We start from the raw sequence: 22,653 nt of genomic DNA, 5'->3' as shown, positions 1-22,653 counted from the left end.
CACCGAGCCCGTTGGCTCACTTCCCCGCGCAACCCTTCTCGTTCACTACGTTTTACGCTCGACTTTCTCCGTACCTAAGTTCCTGCACACTTAGCAAAGGGATTAGAACAACACAGGACCTAACTTAATTTGGTTGATCACATCAAAACTAACCGGGACACCAACATATACGAGTTGATGGTCACGCCTTTTGGATTGTCAAATGCACCCAACACATTCATGAGGTTCGTGCATAAGATCTTACGACCTTTTATGAAAAATTTGTGGTGGTCTACTTTGATGACATTCTTATCTACAGTCCGACGTGAGCATCACACTTTGATCACTTCCATATCTTTGAAAAGTTGAAGATGGAGTGCTTATGCGTCAACAAAAAGAAATGTTCTTTTTTTTAATATGTCGATATCTTTTCTTGGCTTTATTGTGTCTACTAATAGTGTTTATGCAGATCAATCAAAGATAGACGTAGTCTTGGAGTGGCCTCAGCTAAGGACCTTGCATGATGCCAGAAATTTCCATGGATTGACTTCTTTCTACCACCGGTTCATTAAAAATTTTAGCATTATGATTGCTTCCATCACCTCCCATCACAAAGTGTTTTAAGGGACGTGATTTCAAGTGGTTTGAAGAGATAGAGGTTAGTTTTCAAATAGTCAAGCAGAAGATGATTGAGACACTAGTTCTGATACTTCCTGATTTTGGTCGTGTATTTAAGGTAAATTGTGATGCATTCGATATTAATATTGGGGGTGTGTTGAGTCAGTCTGGGTGACTCATTGCTTTCTTCAATGAGAAACTGTCTAAATCTAAGAAGAATTATTCTACTTGAGAAACTGTCCAGATCTAAGTAGAATTATTCTACTTACAACTTAGAGTTCTATGCCATTATTCAACCCTTGAAACATTGGCGTCACTACCTCTTAAAGAAGGAGTTCATTCTGTTTACTTATCATGAAACCATGAAGTACATCAATGGTCAATACAAGCTGAGTAGGTAGAATGCCAAGTGGGTGGCTTATTTGCAGGAGTCCACTTTATGTTGAGACACTAAGTAGGGAGCTTGAACCATGTCGCAAATGCCCTAAGCCATCATTCTTCATTACTTTCTACCATGAGTACCAAGGTTGCAAGCTTTGAGGTTTTCGTTGACATGTACACAACTGATTCTTCATTCGGGAGGATATTGCAGGAGGTACAAGATGATCACCGTTATAACTTTATTTTGTATAATGATTATCTATTTCGTGGATTACAGTTATGTGTTCCAAATTGTTCATTGAGGCAGCAGATTATTAGTGAGCTTCATAATAAGGGCAACTTTGGTTGTGATAAAACACTGACCCTTATCTTTGTAGATTTTTATTGGCCTAAGTTGACCAATGATGTTGATCATTTTATAGACCGATGTTATGTATGCTAACAGTCTAAGGGAATTCTAACCAATGCAGGTTTGTATACTTCTTTACCTGTTCTTGAAGCTCCTTGGTTCGATGTCAACATGAATTTTGTATTAGGATTACCCCACACCCAACGAACTTCAAATTCTGTTCTAGTTATGGTTGATACGTTTTCTAAAATGGTAAATTGTATATCTTGCAGGAAGACTATGGATATTATCCGGATCACCCATCTTTACTTAAAGAGATTATACGTTTACATGATGTTCCTAGATCTATAATTTCAGATCATGATACCAAGTTCATCAGTCAATTCTGGAAGAGCTTATCGGGGAAATTGGGAACATAGTTGAACTTTAACAGTGCCTACCACCTCCAAATAGATGGTCAAGCAGTGGTGAATCAGAGTTTAGGTAATCTTCTGAGGTGTTTGATAGGAAAGCTGAATCAGTGGGATTTGACGTTACCTCAAGCAAAATTTGCCTATAACAGATCAAGAAATAGAACCATAAGTTTGAGTCCTTTTGAGATTGTCTATGGGAGGAATCCATCCGGGTGCTAGATTTGGCCTCTATCCCTTGTATAGGATGATTTAGTCCTAAAGCAGAGGAGATAACAGAGCATCTTCGAGATATTCAAGAGCAGGTAAAATTGATTATTTACAAAAGCAATACTAAGTATAAGATTCGGATCGATAGTCATCGTCATCAGGTACTTTTTGATATTGGTGATTATATTTGGGTTGTATTGACTCGTGATCATTTTTCGATTGGCAAGTACAATAAACTTAAAATTTTAAAGATTGGATTATGTGAGATACTATAGAAAATCAATAACAATGCATACAGGTTGCATCTTTCGAGTCACTTGAAAACTTCTGATGTCTTTAATATAAAATACTTGAGTTCTTGTTTAGTGGATGATGATGATACATTTATAAATTTGAGGACGAGTTCTTTTCAACTTTGGGTGGCTAATGTAAGGGTGATGCATGAGGAGTCGAACTTCAACGGACCATAATTTTTGACTCGGATATCAGAACGAGGCACGATTAATTTTTAATCAAAACTTTTTTAGAAATCTTTATTTAGTACATGTGGAACTCATACAAACCCCACTTTCTAACTCATTAGACATCGTTTAGTACCTTTTTAGAGATTCTGAATATAGTTTTTTTTACTATTTATAATGATTTTTTATTTTTAGAGTTTTAGGATATTTTTGACCTTTTCAAATTAGGATTTGATTTAGGATCTATTTATATGCATATTTAGTTATTTTTCGATAACTTTTGATTATTAAATAAAATTTATTTTTTTGGCAAAAACTATAAAGACGGCGCCGTCACGATTTCTCTTCATTTTTCTAATTTTTCATATTGATTTTCTCTATAATTCTCCTTTAATCTTCGTTATTCTATTCGGCGTCGCAATTGAAGTCTCTTGGTTGTGAAATATCAACTAGGCAGTGATCAACCTCCTAGGCCTAGCTACAATTTGCAGTCTATTACTTCAGCAAATAAGTGGAGTCCACCACCCCAGTGGCTCGACACAGTCGGCCTCACGACCATCTGTGACGAGGTAAATCGAGAAACTGAGTTGGTCACGACCAAGGGCAGAGCCACGCTTCTAATTACCCCGGCTATAGCCCGGGGGTCCAACGACAATCAAAAGGGAAAAAACTTAGATTTAGGGATGGAAGAAAAAAAAAATTTAAGAGATAGTCCAGGGTATATCGTCGGTATAGTCCAAAATTCGGATCAACTTGGATATATAGATCACTCGGGCTGGCTCCGCCATTGAGTCACGATGGAGGAGGGCATTGTCTCGGCTTCATCGAGATTTAAACCGCTGTCTATTTCAATAATTTTATTTCATCGTAATCAATTTAATTATGCCTTAGTGACACAATTTGTAGCCTCCTAGCTACAACTTTGCAACCATCAAATCACGTGGCAGGTTAATTCAAGCAACAACGGTCCTATAATATTAAATGTCTGTGAATTAATTCGAACAAAACGGTTATTCGGTTAACTCAAGCCAAACGGTCCTACAATATTAAATCTCTAAAAATTACACGCAAAGACAAAATCGAATGATCTTTCACTTTTATTAATTAATGTCACAAGGATGGATTAATTATCAAGGTAATGCTAATTTTATTTTCCTAGTATATATGATTCAATTATCAATTACGGTATATTAATTATGAATTAATTTTCGAAAAAAAATAAAATTGATCAAATTAACAAAGCTAGCTATTACACCATCGAATCCATTGACTTTGAATTAATAATCAAACAACAACGTCAGTTCTTAATTAAACCATTAATTAATTCCGATCCTACTAAAACCTTTGCTTGCTTGCTTGATGCTCCTCACGTCTCGACGAGTAGCTTAACTCGGGCATGGCCGGCCTCGATCCGGTACTGCTCCCCGATCCCCATGTGCGTCAACAGCAACCAGACGTGGGTGAGCAGCTCGCCGCCCTGGCTCAGCTGCCTGGCGTGCGCCGACGACGCGCAGTTCCCCGCAGCGTAGCACAGCATCTCCACCCACACGGAGCTCATCACTTCCCACTTCTTTTTCTCCTTTTTGTTCTCCTCCCCCTCTCCTCCTCCACCTCCTCCTCCTCCTCCTCGTTCTTCTTCTTTTGTTCCCCCTCCTCCTCATCCTCCTCTTCTTTGAACTTCGCCATTATCTCCCTTGCCAGCTTCACCGCGTCGAACAGCACCGACTTGCTCCGGTCGCCTTTCACTTCGATGGGATCCACCGTCGTCCTCACGTCCATCAGCTTCTCGCACCCGAGCTCCTCCATCTTCTCCTGCGGCGCCAGTTTGTTCTTTGGTAGCATCTCCTTCACCACCTCGATGCAAAAGCAGAAGAACTGGCGAATCTTCTTCGGCAGCAGTATTTTGGTGAGCGCGGTCCACCATTCCCGGATCGTCTCTGTGTTCTCCTTCGAGATGAATACTCTCTTGGTCGCCTCGGCGAACGGTGATACAATCGGTTTAAAAATGGAGAAGAAACACGGAAGAAATAGGTTGATTTCTTCTCATTCTGCAAATCTTCCCTCATCTCGGTCGCTTTCTTCTCATTCTGCAAATCTTCCCACATCTCGGTCGCCTTGTCGGAGAAGAATTTCTTAGCCTCGGCGCAGGTGTCTAGGAATCTGATAGTCCCGATGCCGGCAGGCAGCAGCTTCGGCTGATACATCACGAGGTATATCAAGTACTCGGATATCTCCAGGCTTATCTTGACGTAATCACGTATCTTACTTGGCTTATCATCGGCCGTCTTGCCGACGGCCGACGGCTCAGAAGGCTCTGCTCCATTTTCCACATCTTCCGCATCCCCTGTTTCGTCGTCCTCGTCTCCAACTTCATTTGTCGAGTGGTCTTGCTCGGAGCGGCTTCTTCTTCTAAGAATCGTCTTTACCCTTTGCGTCATTCTTCCTATACTCTTCTTCATCCACGATCTCGATTTTTTTTCAATGTTCATAATTAATCCTGCCCAAAACTTGCATATTCTCCCAGAATAATCTTGCTCATCATTGTCGATGCTGACGGCCTGCTTCGGCTCGGCCTTGATCAGTTTTTGGTAGCAGAGATAGGTGGCGATGTGCCATATCAGGACACTCTCGTCGAACTCCTTCTCGACGCTCCATTTGAGCTTATTGTATCCTTTCTCCCGGAGCACCCAGTCGCCCCTGCACGCGCGAAGGCGCTTGTAGTTTTGAGCGAGGCCTTCGGTGCTTTGGGCCTTCGTCTTCAGCTGTTTGAAGATGTACTCTTTCATTTTTTCGTTAACCTGGATGGACCTCACGTACCAATACTGATCCCTCACGTCTTTCAAATTTACAAACTTCAGCATCCGGTCAAGGTTGGTGCGATTGTAGTCCCTGATGCAGAGACCGAGAAGATTGTGCTGTCGCATCTTGTTCGACCACCACCGGTCGGCGTCTCCCAGCAATCGCTTGGGGAAGACGCTGAGGAGTCCTCGTCGGACGACGATGATGGCGTTGCCCCATTTGGGCGTCCGAAGCGTTTTCTTGAGGCTTGCAATCCAGGGCTGCTCGAGCCGACCGCTGCTGCTCATCTGCAGCGCGACGATCATCCAGTCGGAGCAGATCAGCAACAAAATCGCCACGATCTCGAGCCCGATCGCGACAAGTAGGAGCAGATAAGTGATGAGGACGTCGACGCCGTTGAAGATGTTAGAGTGCCTACCGCTGCGGTTGTAGAAGAGGAGCAGCGCGAGGATGGGCATGGCGAGGGAGGCGACGCGAGTGATGCGGCCTCTGGGGCTGTGGACATAGACTGCCTTGGTGTGGAGGATGTCGTGGAGGAAGGAGAGCTCCACTTCCACCACCTGAAACGCCTGCTCCGCGTTTCGCTGGACGAAGAACGTCTGGCTCTCGATGCGATCCTGGAAGCTGAGCATGAGGTCGACGGTGAGACGCTTGTAGGTTTGGAAGAAGTGATAACCCATGGTGATGATCTGCGCCATAGAGAGCTCGATCACCTCCTGCTGCGGGAGCGTCGGCGGGGGCTTCTTCTCTGTCTTGATCTCCACTTTGACGCCGGCCTCCAAGCGGGAGTGGAGCTCCTGCATGAACTTAGCGTAGTTGGGGCCAGGGTCAGCCTCGCTGAGCATGGACTCACGTAGGTAGTCCATGGAGGCGGAGCGGAGAGACAACGTGCGCTCGCCGTACTTGAGGGTGCCGGCGAGGAAGACGACGATGGCAGGCTTCCAAACATGGGGACTCGGGAGGGATTCGAGGAAGATGGCGACGGCTACGACGACCTCGGCGACGAGGTTGAGGAGGTGGCGGAGCCAGAGCTCGTTGTCCTCAAGGGAGTAGGAGGTGATGGTGTCAGGGCCACCGAGGTGGAGGAGGAGGAAAGGAGCCCAGAAGGCCATGATGTCGCCGGTCTGGTTTTTCTCCAGCGCCTCGTTCTGCTCGTTGAGGAGGTTGCCTAGGGCCAAGATGGCGATGGCGTCAGCGCCGAGGTAGGAGAGCCAGAGCACGAGGCTGAGGAGCTTGTTGGAGCTGCGCTTGCGGAAGAGGGAGAAGGCGATGAGGATGATCTGGAGGAGGAGGCTTAGGAGGACAAGGATGCGGATTTGTTCGTCGCTCCATATATCGCGAATTTTCTTCGGAATGATCTGCATTGATCGATCGATCGATCGATGAATCGCAACAATTCACGTACGTAGTTTAATTTCTTCCTCACTCGCTGTGTTGATGGAAGTTGGTAGCTGTCCTGTACATTTTATTTATACGCCAACCATGGCAACTTTTTCTTTATTCTTGTTTACCTTAGCAAGCGATTCTCATGCTTAACATTTTGCATGCTTTTAATTTCCAGTATCATGCATGTCACTGATTTGGAACGTGAACTAGAAGAAGTGCAAAAAGGTGGGATTAGATTCTTAGAGTGTGTTTCTCAAAATGCTATGTCCGTACAGTATATGTTCCTTGAGTGAGAGAAGGAAAAGATTGCTAGGTTTACGTGTGAAGTTCATACTTATGGTTACGGTGGGACCCCGGATGAGAGCAAGCAGCAAAATCAGCCAAAATATGAGTTTGATTGTCCTCCTCTGTGCAGAAGAAAAGTATAATTTTTTGATTTATTTACTTACAATAGGATCATAAGATTGACGGTGTAAAACTGTTAGAATGATGAATTTCATCTTTTGTTAAAAAAAATTAGAACAAAACATACATGCATGTGTCCAGCCAACAAGGCTAGCTTATGAGTCAACACAGCCCAAGGTCAGAGCTTAGTGTACCTTCTATCGCCCCTAGGATTTTAGCGTTGGTTGTTAAGTGATAGATTTATTTCCTTAGATATGGATTAGATTCATAAGATTGACTAGCCGTGGAGGATCTGTTGTGTATCTAATTTACCTACTTGTCTCTTGTCGTAGGACTGACAATGCTGAGTTGGGATGAAGAAATCCATCTGTTGTACTTTTATATAAACATCTAAAATACCTTCCTTTTATTAATAAAATAATTACAAATTTTGATCTTGAGAACGTTCACCTATAGATAGAATATGTAGAAGGATAAATCAACAATAAGCACGACTAGATACATACAGAGCTGCTCCCCATATTTGGCTTAGACAATTAATACATGCAAGCGTGCTAAGTACGCAGTGCTTCAGTCCTTGAAACGCTTACTCATAATTCTAAGAATGTAATTGTAAACCAGGTAAGCAGAGTCAAATTTTATGATGTTAAAACTTATTTAATTGGTTTGAGATAGATTTTATTGATTAATAATATTTTCGCTGTCTCCAGGACAATGAGTTTACTTGCTTAACTCTTAATATTCTTTTGTTAAATTAATAAATTTTAGAAGATTACTTTCGATATTCATGTGTGAATCAACATATTTAATAATTTCCATCAACCATCGATTCAATATAGACTATGGAGCTCTTTGTGCCAATCATTGATGTTCCGGTTAAATACCGTGGATGATCAAACCACCAGTTAACGAACGATCCAACGTGTGCGGTTTCCTAGCGGAGTTAGAGGGACGGGATGATGAGAACCTGAAATGCACTTAAACAGGAGGTGAGAAGGGGTGAAGAAGTCCAGACAGGTCACTCCGACGCTCAAGTCAGTATTCCGTAGAGGAAAAAATGAAAATGTAGTAGAAGAAGAAGAGTTTAGAAAATCGAACCAGTCCGTCGAGAAGAAGAAGAGCACCCTCTTGGGAGAAGATGAAGAATCTGAACTGCATAGCCCATCTGAAAGAAGAAGTGCCCCCTCTTGGAAGAAGAGGAAGAAGAAGAAGAAGCAACAACCCTCCTTTTTTAGAAGAGGAAGCACAAGCCCCCAAAAAGACCTCCCTCGAAGAAGGGGAAGAATCCCCTTCTCTTTGCTAGAGCTCTCCTTATGTAGGCGTATGAGGAGACCAGATCTGACATATGTCCTTTCCTCCTCCTTCCTTTTGGCGTTATGTGCAGGAAAAAGGAGTCCAAGGACCTCCTCTATGACAACTTCATAAATGCTCTTTATGTGGCCATGTGTCTTGGGAACATGCGCAGCTTGTTGAATCCACAAAAGACAAATATTGACATGAGTCCATTTGACTAGCATTGCCAAATCAGCCCTAGGCTTGACTACCGCTTGACTCTTGACTTTTACCTTAGAGAAAAGCCACGTCATCTGTGGCACCGGCATCACAAGCCTCCCCTTCAAGTCTAGTCGAAGGAGGCGTAGTCCGACTGACTGGACTATATTAAACGATTTAACTATCTCGTTTGCCATATTGGTGCCGAGACGCTGAACTGTTGAGATAGTTAAGATGCTGAGGTGCTGAGATGAGGTGATGAGATGGGATGCCGAGATGAGATGGCTAAGATGAGGTGGTCGAGATGGCCAAGAGACTTGTATGAGTGGTAGTAAGACTCGGATGAGTGGCTGAGTGCCTCGGATGAGTGGCTGAAAGCCTAGATGAGTGGCTAAATATCGGGATAAGTGGATGAGCGCCTTGGATGAGTGGCTGAGAGCCTGGATGAGTAGCTGAGAGCTTGGATGTGTGGCTGAGAGCTTGGAGGCTGAGCAGGGTGGCTGAGCCAGGATGGCTGAGCTAGGGAGGCTGAGCAGGGTGGCTGAGCCAAGGAGGTTGAGCCAGGGAGGCTGAGCAGGGTGGCTGAGCCAGGGAGGCTGAGCAGAGTGGCTAAGCCAGGGAGGTTGAGCCAGGGAGGCTGAGCAGGGTGGCCGAGCTAGGGAGGCTGAGCAGGGTGGCTAAGCTAGGGAGACTGAGCCAGGGAGGCTGAGCAGAGTGGCTGAGCCAGGGAGGCTGAGCAGGGTGGTTGAGCCAGGGAGGCTGAGCAGAGTGGCTGAGCCAGGGAGGCTGAGCAGGGTGGCTGAGCTAGGGAGGCTGAGCAGGGTGGCTGAAGCCAGGGAGGTTGAGCCAGGGAGACTGAGCCAGGGAGACTGAGTAGAGTGGCTGAGCCAGGGAAGCTGAGCCAGGTTGAGCCAGGGAGGCTGAGCAGGGTGGCTGAGCCAGGGAGGTTGAACCAGGGAGGCTGAGCAGAGTGGCTGAGCCAGCGAGGCTGAGTATGGTGGCTGAGCCAGGGAGGCTGAGCAGGGTGGCTGAGCCAAGGAGGTTGAGCCAGGGAGGCTGAGCGGGGTGACTGAGCCAAGGAGGTTGAGCCAGGGAGGCTAAGCGGGGTGACTGAGCCAGGTTGAGCCAGGGAGGCTGAGCAGGGTGGCTAAGCCAGGGAGGCTGAGTAGGGTGGCTAAGCCAGAGGGGCTGAGCAGAGTGGCTGAGTCAGGGAGGCTGAGCAGGGTGGCTGAGGGAGGCTGAGCCAGGTTGAGCCAGGGAGGCTGAGCTAGGGAGGCTGAGCAGGGTGGCTAAGCCAGGGAGGCTGAGCTAGGGAGACTGAGCCAGGGAGGCTGAGCAGAGTGGCTGAGCCAGGGAGGTTGAGCCAGGGAGGCTGAGCAGGGTGGCTGAGCCAGGGAGGTTGAACCAGGGAGGCTGAGTAGAGTGGCTGAGCCAGGGAGGCTGTGCCGGGTGGCTTAGCCAAGGAGGTTGAGCCAGGGAGGCTGAGCAGGGTGGCTGAGCCAGGGAGGCTGAGCAGGGTGGCTGAGCCAAGGAGGCTGAGCAGGGTGGCTAAGCCAGGGAGGCTGAGCTGAGTGGCTAAGCCAGGGAGGCTGAGCAGGGTGGCTGAGCCAGGTTGAGCCAGGGAGGCTGAGCAGGGTGGCTGAGCCAGGGAGGCTGAGCCAAGGAGGTTGAGCCAAGGAGGCTGAGTAGTGCCGAACTGACAGAGTTGCTGAGAGACAGAGCTACTGAATTGATTGAGCTGCTGAGCAGTGCTGAACTGATAGAGCTGTTAGGCTGACAGAGCTGCTGAGCAGTGCCAAACCGACAGAGCTGACAGAGCTGCTGAGCAGTGCTGAACTAACAGAGCTGCTGGGCTGACAGAGCTGCTGAGCAGTGCCAAACCGACAGAGCTGCTGAGCTGACTGAACTGCTGAGAAGATAGAACTGCTGAGAGGTAGAGCTGCTAAACTGACTGAGCTGTTGAGCAGTGCTGAACTGACAGAGCTGCTGGTCTGACAGAGTTGCTGAGCAGTGCCAAACCGACAGAGCTGCTGAGTAGTGCCAAACCGACAGAGCTGATTGAGCTCCTGAGCAGTTCTGAACTAACAGAGCTGCTGAGCAGTACGAAACCGACAGAGCTGCTGAGCTGACTGAGCTGCTGAGAAGATAGAACTGCTGAGAGGCAGAGCTGCTGAACTGACTGAGCTGTTGAGCAGTGTTGAACTGCTAAGTAGTAGAGTGGCTGAGCCATGTCGAGCTAACAGAACTGCTGAGTAGCAGAGTGGCTGAGCCATGTCGAGCTAACAGAACTGCCGAGTGGTAGAGTGGCTGAGCCATGCCGAGCTGTGCAGAACTGCTAAGTAGCAGAGTGGCTGAGCCATGTCGAGCTAACAGAACTGCTGAGTGGCAAAGTGGATGAGCCATGCCGAGATGTGCAGAACTGCTAAGTAGCAGAGTGGCTGAGCCATGCCGAGCTGTGCAGAACTGCAAAGTAGCAGAGTATCTGAGTCATGTCGAGCTAACAGAACTGCTGAGTAGCAGAATGGCTGAGCCATGTCGAGCTAACAGAACTGCCGAGTGGCAGAGTGGTTGAGCCATGCCGAGCTGTGCAAAACTGCTACATGAATAAAGCCGAGAGGGCTGTAGAGAGGCTGAGTGCTCAGAAGATTGAGCTGAGCCACTGAATGAATGAGGCCGAGAGGTTTTTATGCAATTTTTAATCAATTCAATTCTGGATTTTTACATGAAAATAATCGTTAAATGAATTAATTTGATTATATTTGTGTCATGTGGTATAATTGAAGATTTTATTATAATTTCTATGATTTAATGGCAAATTTTACATTAATTGAGTTTATTTGATTTTAGGGCTAAATCGGGTCAAGTTCGAGTTCAATCGCAATCAAATCGAGCTAATCTGCCCAAATTGACCAAGCCAACATGGAAGACATGACCTAGATCGAGCCCGATGAAGATCTCTCAATTTTTCACAAACCCTAAGCTGCCCTAAAAGCCTAGATCAAGTCCAGATCATCAAATTCAAAACGGACGGCCAGGATTTCAGTGATTAATCAACCCTCAACTATATAAACCAAAGTTTAATCGATTAACAAGCGGTTACTGTTCTTCGTTCCCCCGCCGCGCGCCTGCCCTGCCGCACGACGTAACTCCACGGGCGCCCTTTTCCACCCAAACCAAATCCCATTGCAATCCTTGATCCTAGAGAAGACTCCAAAACCGGTCCGATTGGGTATATTCCGGCAGCTGGACGAGGCGCGTCGGAGAGGGTTTCTCCGGCGGCCCGACCCTGTTTCTTCGTTTTTCCGGCCATCCACAGCAAATTCCGGCGCCGCGACTCCTTTGAGGGGTTCTCCTGAGGTTCGTGAGCACTCCTATAACATCATCAAACTGATCGGAGCAAGGTGGAAGCAAGGAACTCCAGTCTTTGCAGCTTCAATTCGACTGTGCGCAAGCTCTGTTCAGCTCCGGAGAGGGTTTCTTCGGGGTTTTTCTGGTTCGAGCAGCTAGCAAACTACCTGAAGACCGCGTTGAAGACTCCAATTAGATTCAAGAGCATTGTTTGACACCAAACTAAGGAGAAGCAATCGAGAAGGAAGGGATGGATGGCTTGATGTTTTTGATTTCTGACATTTCTGAACTTTCTGATGTTTCTTAATTTTCTTTTGAACTTCAATGTTGATGTTACCTTGTTGAATTTGGTCATTAGGTTAATGCTTGGTTTGTTTGGATTTTGTTTTGCATCATAGATTGTTTAGCTTCCTGAGATTCTCAATTGAGCTTGCAATTTTTACCTCTGAAATGCTGAAGAACTGCACTGTAGCGTGCCAAATAGGTTTCATGGTATCAATTTTCATAATTGCTAGGTTTGTGCTTAGGTTTTAGTGTTTCTTAGTTGAATTTGGATAGATAAAGTGCAAGTTAGGCTTGTTTTTGAAAATTGCTTGTCACTGTTTAGTTAGATTTCTTTTCCTTGGTCCTTATAGCTACATTTCATGTTTCATGTTTCCGAGTTTTGCATTAGGGTCTAAAAAGCAATAAATTTGAATTTTGATTCCTTACCATTTCAAGAAATTGAATTTACAGGTTACAATTAGATTTGGCATGTTTCATGGTTAGATTCATATGTTTGATACTTTGAATTGAATTCCATTGCTAGATTAGGAGTTAAATTGGTTTCAATAGCATTCTGATTTCATTAAATCATTGCATTTTCATTTGCATTTATTTGCCAATTTTATTTTATTTCATTTCAAAACCCCAAAACCCCCATTTTCATAGAAAACCCAAAAATACGACACACCCAAGCTCGAATTAAACAATTTTCTACTAGTCCTTGGAAAAATACGACTCGAGGCCCCTATACTTCATTTGTTTGTATTTATCGTGGGTTTTCGATAAATTTATAAATTCAATTTGCAACCCTACTCGTGACACCATAGCAAATCTAGGGTTGTCAAATTTTGGCGCCGTTGCCGGGGAATAAACTAGTAGAGATTGTTTGAATTGAGCTATTTTCATTTTTCTTTATTTGCTTTGATCATTGTTGGGTTCTAAAATGTATGGAAATTCTTTTTATCAACAACCATCTTATCAACAATCTGAACAGCAAAATTTTTATTTGCAGGAACCTTATCAAGGTTTTCAGGAGCAATTTCAAGGTGGACAACTTCAACATCAAATCCATCAATCTTATCAAGGTTTTCAACATGTGGACCAACCATCTCAACACTCAAATCAGCCCCATTTTCAAAATTTTCAGCAACCATATCAACAACAACAAAGTTTTCAGCAACCATACACCAATTTTCAGCCCCAATTTCATCATTCACAACCTCAATTCAACAACTTTCAACAAGAACAATTCCAGCCTTCAAACCAAGATTTTTCACAGCTCTATGGTGGTTTCCAACAGCCCCTAAATCAAGGTTTTCAAGGCACAAATCTTCAGCAACCTCCCTTGAACTTTCAAGCAAGTTTTCAACATCAAAATGCTTCTTTTCAAGCCCAAAATCAATGTCAATCATCATTTTCTCAAAGCGGACAGATTTGTAATCAAATTCAGCAGCCCATCTATTTTCAAGATCAGCAAAACTCATACCCAATCCAAGAAGACTATGGAAGTTCTAGTGAGTTTATGCAAAAACAAGAACAAGAGCTTGAGGAGATGACGCAACAAGTATCGATGCAACAACAGAATTTACAAAATCTTGAAAGGCAAGTTGAACAACTTTTAAATAGCATGAATCAATTGCAGGCTCAAAGATCAGGTCAATCACCTTCTCAAGAAATTTCAAATCCTGAAGAAAATTTTAATGAAATAATTTTGAAGAATGAGGAGCCTACTGCAATTCCAAGCACTAAAAATTCAAATTTTTATGAAGAAATTTCAGCAACTCTTTCTCCCACACAAATCAGCCCTGAAATGGATTTTACAACAATTAATGGTGAACAAAATTCAATAAGCACAGTGTCACAGGTTGATTTCAGTTTGGATGATGGAGAGGATGCATTGGTTACTGAGGAAGATGATATAGAGCCTATTTCTGATGCAATTACAGTTGAAGATGATCAAATGGGTGTAGGGGATTGCACTGAGCCCCAGGGACCACCACTTTTGATTGAGGTATCAAAAGATTTAGAGGATAGATATTTAAGTGTAGGGGATTGCATGGAGGCAATACCCCAAGAATCACTTCCAGGCAGTATACATTCACGTGATTCAGAGCAGGAACCCTCATTTGAGGATTTTGTTGGATGTGAAGGTCAGAGAAAAGCAATTGCAAATACACAGCTTTGAAGATTATTATTGGAAGCTCTATGAACTCCACATGCGTTGGAAGATTGGACAAAGAAGTTTCATTGATAAGCACATTGTGAAAAAAAGATTGCAAATTCTAAGGTGATAAAGTCTCCTTTATATAAATCAAGGTTGAAGTTGATTCAAACAAGTTGAGCTTCCCAAGTGGGAAGGTCCATATTTCTGACCACTAATGTTTTTCCCTATGGTACAAGTTGAGATTAGGGATGAAGCCAAAGGGGACATCATGGACAGTTCTTGGCCATCGGCTCAAATTGCTATTTTGAAGAATCCAAGGAGCTCGAGGTGGATGGTTTGGACGTCATCGATCTATCTACCCGACTTAAAGGGGAGTTTGTTCCATCTCACACTTTATTTTCATTGTTTATACCATTTTCTATTTTTCTTGTTATTTTTCAGTTTTAGATCAGTAGCATTGTTCATTTTCATGAGCATTTTTGTTTGAAAATTTCATTGTGAACATCATAAATACCATTTCATGCATGGGTTGGTTAGGAAATAAATGTACCCCCTTAGTAGTTCTTTACATCATGCTAGAGGCTCTTAAAAGCTAGTTAACTTTGATTATCAAGTTGAATAATTTGAGTTCATGGATGAAAATTTTTGAACACTTGAGTAACCCTTAGTGATGGAGTCCAAATTGATGAAATTGAGATGATGTACTTTTCTACCTAGTGAGGTTTAAGCCTTAATTGTGTGAAGCACTTATGTGATTGTAATCTAGAACTTGCTTGTGTTCTTTCAAGGCTATATTTTCTATGATTGGTCCACATTTATGAAGGTTAATAATTTGTTTCATCAACCACACATTTCCCTTTAAAACATGCTATACCTATACTTCACACCATTTTTCTTTATTCTTTTTCATCCTAATTTAGGTTCATTTTTTCTTTTATCTTGGATGTGGATATTTTTGAATGCTATTAATGTTTCTTGCCCGAGACGGTCAAGGGTTTAAGTGTGGGGGAGGAGGCATGAACTTTTGAAAAAAAAAAAAATTGAGAAAAGAATGAGATTGTGCCAAAAAGTGGACTATTTTGTGCGAGTTGGTTGTGGAAATTTACTAACAAGTTTTCCATGGGAAGCAATGAAGATTATTATTATTATGAGATGCTATGATGTGTTGGTGATGATATATGAAACTCAGAATTTTTCAAGAAGATTTGAGGTTGCAAATGTCCAAATGTGACAAGCAAAGTGTGAACATGAGTTAGTTTAACTTCTCATCACTTTCTTTGTCTTGAAAGGCTGAATTGAGATCAAAGGATATGATATCAGAAGGGAATGAGTGTTCTTTACAAATTAGTGTGAAGTTGAGGAGTTACATTGAATGCTTTTATTTGCGAGAAGATTAAAGATGCTAAGACTAAAAGGATAATTTGTGAAATTGGATGAAGTTAAAGGGTGATGCAATCTAATTGCCAGATTTGGGACACAAAAGAGGTTAACAAAGATTCAGAAATGTTGTGAACGAATGAAGTTAACAGTGCACAAATTGATGCTTGAAGACCAAAAGGAAATCAAAGAGCTAAACAAGTGTGCCAATTATGGATCTGTGCAGTTTTTTTTGTGGACTTGATTGACTGGAATTTGCTGAGTTAAATTGCTGGAAAGTGGTGAAGATTGGGAAGCAATAGAGTCCACAAGCTGAGCTAAGTTGGAAGCAACTCCAAGCTGAAATCATTGCTGAAACCCAAATCTGTAAAACAGATTTTTGGCTGGTATTAAGCTGTGCCAATTTGAATTGTCTGAACCTTTTGGAGCTGCTGTAATTCCAACCTACTGAAGACAATTTGCTGTAAATCCGTTGAGCGTTGAAAGAATGTGCCGGTCGTGTACAAACAAAGAGGAAACAAGGCTGAAATGCAGCTGGGAAAAATCAGGAAACAGTGAATGCAGGATTTTTGATGAGCTGTGAAAAACTGAATTGTTTGGCTTGGATTGTCTTCAACAAATCAATTGAAATTCATGTAGAAGAAGTAGGATTGAAGGGTGATAATCATGGATACAAAGCAGATTTGAAATTGCATCAACAAAAAAAAAAAAAAAAAAAAAAAAAAAAAGAAAGAAAAAGAAGAATTTCAGAAACTGTTTCAAGTGATTAATGTATCAAAATCTTGATAAGATGATGGATTTCGGTGAAAGCTAATTCATTTCAAGAATTTACTGGATAACAAGTTGAGATTCTAATTCCAATTTGTTGCTGGCAGCAAGAAAAGAAAAGAAGCAGAATAAAGAAAAAAAAAATGAAAAATTAGAAAACTCAGAAAAAATAGCAGAATCTGTTTTATTTTTTCCAGCTGAGTTTGAATTTTTTGAGCTTACTGATCTGAATTCTGAGCTGCAGGGAAATTGTAGTATGATGTACAATAGAAATCAAGTGACAAATTGGAAAAAGAATGGCAGAAAATCAGGAAGAAACAGTAGAAAAGAGAAGTTAGAAAAATTCCAGAAATTGCAGAAATTGCAGTTATGTTTCAGCTGAGTTTTGAAATTTTTCTGGCTACTGATTTGAGCTTTAATTGCAGTAAAATTGCAGTATGATGAGCATTAGTAATCAATCTTCATGATGGAAAAAGAATGGATGAAAAACAGTGAAGAAATTGAGAGAACAAAGAAAGTATCAATTTGGTTTTGAATTGTTTTTGGATTTTAAGTTGCCATTGATACATTGCAATTATGGTTTCATGTGAATTGAATTTTGCTTGCTGATGATTGGTTGCTATTTCTTAGCTCTTGTGAAACTTAAATGTGAAGGAATTGGGTTTGTTTTCGAAGAGAAACAAAAGATGGCATATTTGGTGGATTTTGAGCAAAAAGAAAAAGAAAGGGGAGTTATGTATCAAGAAGAGGAATTGGAAAGGTTTAGACCAGAATTTGTTTCATGGAATTGAAGAACAAACAGAAACAAATGTGTTACAAAAGAAAGGAAATAGAAAAGAGGGCAAGAAGTCATTGATTAGCATTTAGTTGTATCCATATCTACCACTATCAATCATTTCCTTTCAAGCACTTTTCTTTGAAATTTTCTTTCTACAAAATTCTTATCTCATTTGTTTCAGTTCATGATTTGCTTATTGTCTTCAATAATCCTTAATAGGTGTGGATTCCAAATCATGAATGCTAGTGGAGAGTAGATAGCAAGCAAGCCTATGGAAAGCATGAAACATGAGTTGCTTGAGTGAGCTCCACTCTACATTGATCATGACTTAGCATTTAGGATGAGAGCCACTAAAATTATTTACTGACCTTGTGAGCATTAGTGTGATACATTTATCTCAATTAATCATGAAGGATGAAATTTGCTAGGTGGTTAGCCAAGAACAAAGGTCTAATTCATGGCTTAGATTTTTGATACTTAATAATCCTAGATAACTTTCTTTCAATGGTTTTCTAATTATGATTGAGGATGATCTAGGGGGGTACGATAGTAGGAGTTTTTCTTAGTTTTATTATTTTGGCTTGAGCGGGACGCTCAAGGGTAAGTGTGGGGGAATTTGATGAGTCCAGGGTTTTATGCAATTTTTTGTCAATTCAATTTGGGTTTTTACATGAAAATAATTATTAAATGAATTAATTTGATTATATTTGTGTATGTGGTATAATTGAAGGTTTGATATAATTTCTATGATTTAATGGTTAAATTTTTAATTAATTTAACCATGAACCCGATCCGGTTTAAACAGTGTTTTCAAATTCCAGTTATAAAGAGAAGGAACCCTGTAGCTGAAGATCGCGAGCACTGTAGCCGTTTCCTGCTTCGCCGTTTTTTTCCCCTGTTCTTGATCTTTCGCAGCCGAATCTTCATGTTTTTCCTTTCCGATTGATTTCCAGATCTCGAAGGAAGATTACTAGCTAAGTTCAACAACAATTTCAAAGGAAGATCTGCTGTTGAGGGTTTCTTCAGCTCATCTGTTCCTGTCGCGTCCTATTGATCCGATCCTGAAATCCAAGAGAATCAGCGTGATCCGGAGGATTTGAAGGGGTTCTTTGAGTTCTCTGGGTTATTTCTGAGACAAAACCAAGAGCTATCAAGTTCGGTTTCAAGGATTGCTATCAAATCTCCGATTTACAGTGGAATTGCTCTGTTCATTCCATCGCGAGAGGGTTTCTTGCGTTTGCTTGTTCAGATCCGATTTCATCATTGATTGAGCTAAGCTACGTGATTGTATGATGGGATTTCTGATCCTTAATCGGAGCTTGTGTGACGGCAAGTTGGAGAAAGATTTGTGAAGGGAAAATCTGAAGACCGGCTATCTGAAGTTTTTCTGCATTTCTATTTCTGTCTTTGATCGTATTTCTGCAATTCTATTTTTTTTATCTGTATTCTGATCAAAACTCATGAATTCGGTTTACTGGTTAATGCTTAGCCTTTAGTTGAATTCCAATTTGTTTAGAGTTTCTTTTAAGTTTCAATTACTCAACCTTTGAATTCTCTGAATCTTAATTGCTGAAACACGATGGAAGCACTGTTCCGTATCAAGTATCAATAGAGTTTGTATCAGATAGCTCAAGCAATTAGTTTTATGAATGGCTTTTAGTTCATTACATTTGGTGAGATAGATTAAATTGTTATCTTGCATTTAATCAATTGCATTGCATTCAGTTACTGTGCATTCGGTTTCTTTAGTATTTTGCTTGTGATTTCACACAATCTGAATCTAATTTGATGCTCATTACATCATTTGTGGGTTTTCGGTAGGAGTTTTTCTTGAGCGGGACGCTCAAGGGTAAGTGTGGGGGAATTTGATGAGTCAAGGTTTTCTATGCAATTTTTAATCAATTCAATTCTGGATTTTTACATGAAAATAATTATTAAATGAATTAATTTGATTATATTTGTGTCATGCGGTATAATTGAAGATTTTATTATAATTTCTATGATTTGATGGTAAATTTTACATTAATTGAGTTTATTTGATTTTAGGGCTCAAATCGGGTCAAGTTCGAGCTCAACCAAGATCAAATCGAGTCAAATTTGCCAAATTGATCAAGCCAACATGGAGGACATGATCTAGATCGAGCCCGATCAAAATTCCAGAATTTTTCGCAAACCCTAAAGCCCTAGATCAAGTTCAGATCATCAGATTCAAAACGGACGGCCAGGATTTGATGATTAATCAGGGTATTCGGTATATAAACAAAGCTTAATCAAATTCAACGACGCGCGGCACTGTTCTTCGTTCCCGAGCGCCGATCCCCTGCCTTGCGACGTACCTCCACGGGCAGTCCCGTCCTCCCAATTCGAACCCATCGCATTCCCTGATCTCTGAAGAAGCTGAAGGCGGCCGTTTGGGCATTTTCCGGCGGCTGGAGTTGAGCGGCGGAGAGGGTTTCTTCGCCGGCGAAAACCCCTGTTTCCGCGAGTTCCGACCAATCACAGCACAATCCGGCCTCGCGAATCCTTTGAGGGGTTCTCCTAGGATCGTGAAGCCGCCTTACATCCTTGTCAATCCGATCGGAGCACGAAGAACAGAGGAAATCCAGTTTGCAACCTTAATTTCGCTGTGCAGTATCCTGTTTTGACCGGAGAGGGTGTTTCCGGCCGATTTCGCGGTGCTGGCAACGAGAGATCCACCCAACGACCATCCGAAGCTTCCCAAGGGGTTCAACAGCTGATTGACAACCAGCCAAAGGGATTCGAAGGAGAAGAGGGAGTTTATCAGTTTATTGTTTCCGTTTCTGAAATTCTGAACTTTCTGTTTTTCTGATTTTTGCTTCTGAAATTCATTCATAAAGTTTGTTTCGCTCCAATTTGGTTCAACAACATTTGAATTCCTTTTGGTTGATTGGTACTTTCGTTGCAATTCGTTGATAGATTGATTTTGGAGAACTTTATAGCCTTAAATTGTCAAACCATTCAAATCCGAGTTCTGATTTCGTTTTTTTCCAGTTTCTGCACATTTCAAGTCTGAAATGCAATTCTGAACTTCTTTAATCAATCCTTACGGTTAAGAATTCAAATTAGTGTTTAGACTATTGGATTTTTGTTAAACATGCTGTTTAGAATTGTTTTTGATCTCTAGATTTTGGTAGCTTAGCATTCGGGTGAATGAAGTTCTGAATTCTAATTTCTGAATTTACTGTAGCGTGCCAATCAAACTGCCCCGTGCCAAATTCATCTTGCATCCTTAGAGCACAATTAGCCTTGGTTAAACATTTTGATTGCATTGTAGGTTAGTTAACTCGTTTAAATTAATTCTATGTGTTTGGTTTCTTGCTTCCATTGATTGAGAATTTAAATTGCATTTAGGTTAAAGTTCTGAGTTAAACAGTTAAGGGTTAGGGTTTAGATAGGAGTTTAAATTGCATCTTAGGTTTATTCAGTATTTTGGTTTAACAGCTCATCATTAGGTTATTAAATTGCAATTTTCATTTATTTTTCTGAATTTCAATTTACATTTCAATTCAAATCCCAAAACCCCCATTTTATATTAAAAACCCAAAAAAATACGACACCTAAGCTAAAGTTAAGCAATTATCTACTAGTCCTTGGAAAAATACGACTCGAGGCCCCTATACTTTCATTTGTCTGTATTCGTTGTGGGTTTTCGATAAATTTTACAAATTCTAATTTGAAACCCTATCGTGACACCTAGTTTAGGGCTTATCAGAATTCTCGTGACTTGCCGGGTTCTGTCCGCGTTTAGTAGCTCTGGATAGTGATCAGATGTTCTAGTTCACCCAAGGATTGACTGCCTATATCTGGGTCAAAATGGCAGGTTTTCCTGTTAGTTCCTACAAAAAGACGTTAGAGCGAGCTTTGCTATTGAGATGACTCAGAAGCAAGTAGCTCAGGAAAAAGACACAGAGAGGCCAAAGAATCTAGGTGTACAGAAGACTTATAAGATGAGGCACGCTCAGGGATCAGGTTCCTAGGATTTTACGAGACGAAAAAAGGGTAAATAGACATCTGTAGGATCTTTAAGTGGGTTCCAGCGGAATCAGGGGAAGAATGTTATGGAGAAAAAATATTTTTGGTGTGGATCTGGTAGTCATCAGGTAGCTAATTGTCCCTCAGATCAGACTGTCTACTATTACTGTAAGCAGCTTGGACACATAATCAGAGATTGCACTTTGAAAGCTTATCTAGAGCTCACTCACACTACCGCTTCTGGAGGACGATCTACATAGCCGTGATAGCAAAGGATACCACTGAGACATAGAGCACCCCATCAGCAGAAGACCTTGCCACCTCCAAGATAGTTGTATCAGATATAAGGAAGAGAATATGCAATATTACCGATAGCCCTACAGCCAGAGATCTGTTATTCGGCGACTGCGGTGCGGCAACAGTCACCAATAGTACCATTCTCCTACAGTATGCCATCTTAATATGTTCACCAGTCGTCACCAGTGCTTCAGAGTCAGCCTCAACCAGAACAGAGGTAGTCTGCGTCTTATTTAGCTACATAACCGTCCAAGACGGAGATTGGTCGTGTTTACGCCATCACTCGAGAGGAGGCGCAGCGGGCCAAAAAATCGATCATTCAGGGTATGGTTTCAATTTATTATATATACGTTGATACCTTGATTGATACTGATAGTTCTCATTCATTTATGTCTAAATTATTCTTGAGAAAAATTGAGAGAATCCCTATGGTTAGATCGTGTAGTCTAGCAGTATCCTTACCTTCAGGGGAAATACTGACTACCAATCAGCAGATCAAGGGATGCCCATTAAATTTCGATGGTCACATCCTCACGGTGGATCTTCAGATATTGGATATGGTGGAGTTCGAAATTATTCTTGGTATGGACTGACTAGCCACTTATTATGCTACAGTGGATTGTCGAGCTAGAGTGGTACCACCTTCCGACCTTCGAATCAACCTACATGGGAATTCGTGGGTACCAAGAGTGATGGAATATCCATTATTTCAGCAATACAAGCACAAGAAATATTAGACAGTGGTTGCTGAGGTTATTTGCTATTCCTGAAGCAAACAGAATAAGAGAGTGTTCCTAGTGTGTCTGATGTTTGAATCGTCCACGAGTATCAAGATGTCTTTCCGGGCGCACTTCCTGGCTTACCACCTCCTTGGCAAGTGGAGCTTACTATCGAGGTTATTCTGGACACAGCACCAGTGTTTAAGGCTCCGTATCTATGGCACCGAAGGAGTTGGAAGAACTTAAGATCCAACTGCATGAGCTTTTGGACTGAAGTTTTATTCGTCCTAATGTATTAACATTTGTGAGGAAGAAAGACGGATCTATGAAGTTGTGCATTGATTACCGCCAGTTGAATACGGTTATAATAAAAAACAAGTACCCTTTGTTGCATATTAATGACTTATTTGATCAGTTAAAGGATTCCTACATGTACTCGAAGATTGACTTAAAATT

General features: G+C 41.9%; 1 protein-coding gene and 1 pseudogene across 1 annotated transcript in view; both read right to left on the bottom strand.

The window, feature by feature from the left end:
• Positions 1 to 3,774: 3,774 nt before the first annotated feature.
• LOC141814418 (uncharacterized) lies at positions 3,775 to 6,571 on the bottom strand (annotated as a pseudogene).
• Positions 6,572 to 21,433: 14,862 nt separating this feature from the next.
• Positions 21,434 to 22,653, bottom strand: part of LOC141827228 (uncharacterized) — a 7,963-nt gene continuing 6,743 nt past the window's right edge. Inside the window, exon 4 of the mRNA XM_074714463.1 lies at positions 21,434 to 21,715. Within this exon, the coding sequence (XP_074570564.1) occupies positions 21,434 to 21,715 (282 nt within the window). The remainder of the gene's footprint in view (positions 21,716 to 22,653) is intronic.

This window comes from Curcuma longa, chromosome 1 (assembly GCF_044706935.1).
Source record: "Curcuma longa cultivar G26 ecotype Majalengka, Jawa Barat chromosome 1, ITB_CL_G26_1.1, whole genome shotgun sequence".
Taxonomy (NCBI): Eukaryota; Viridiplantae; Streptophyta; class Magnoliopsida; order Zingiberales; family Zingiberaceae; genus Curcuma; species Curcuma longa.
The sequence above is the reverse complement of the archived record's forward strand: the minus strand, read 5'-3'. Positions and strand labels throughout refer to the sequence as shown.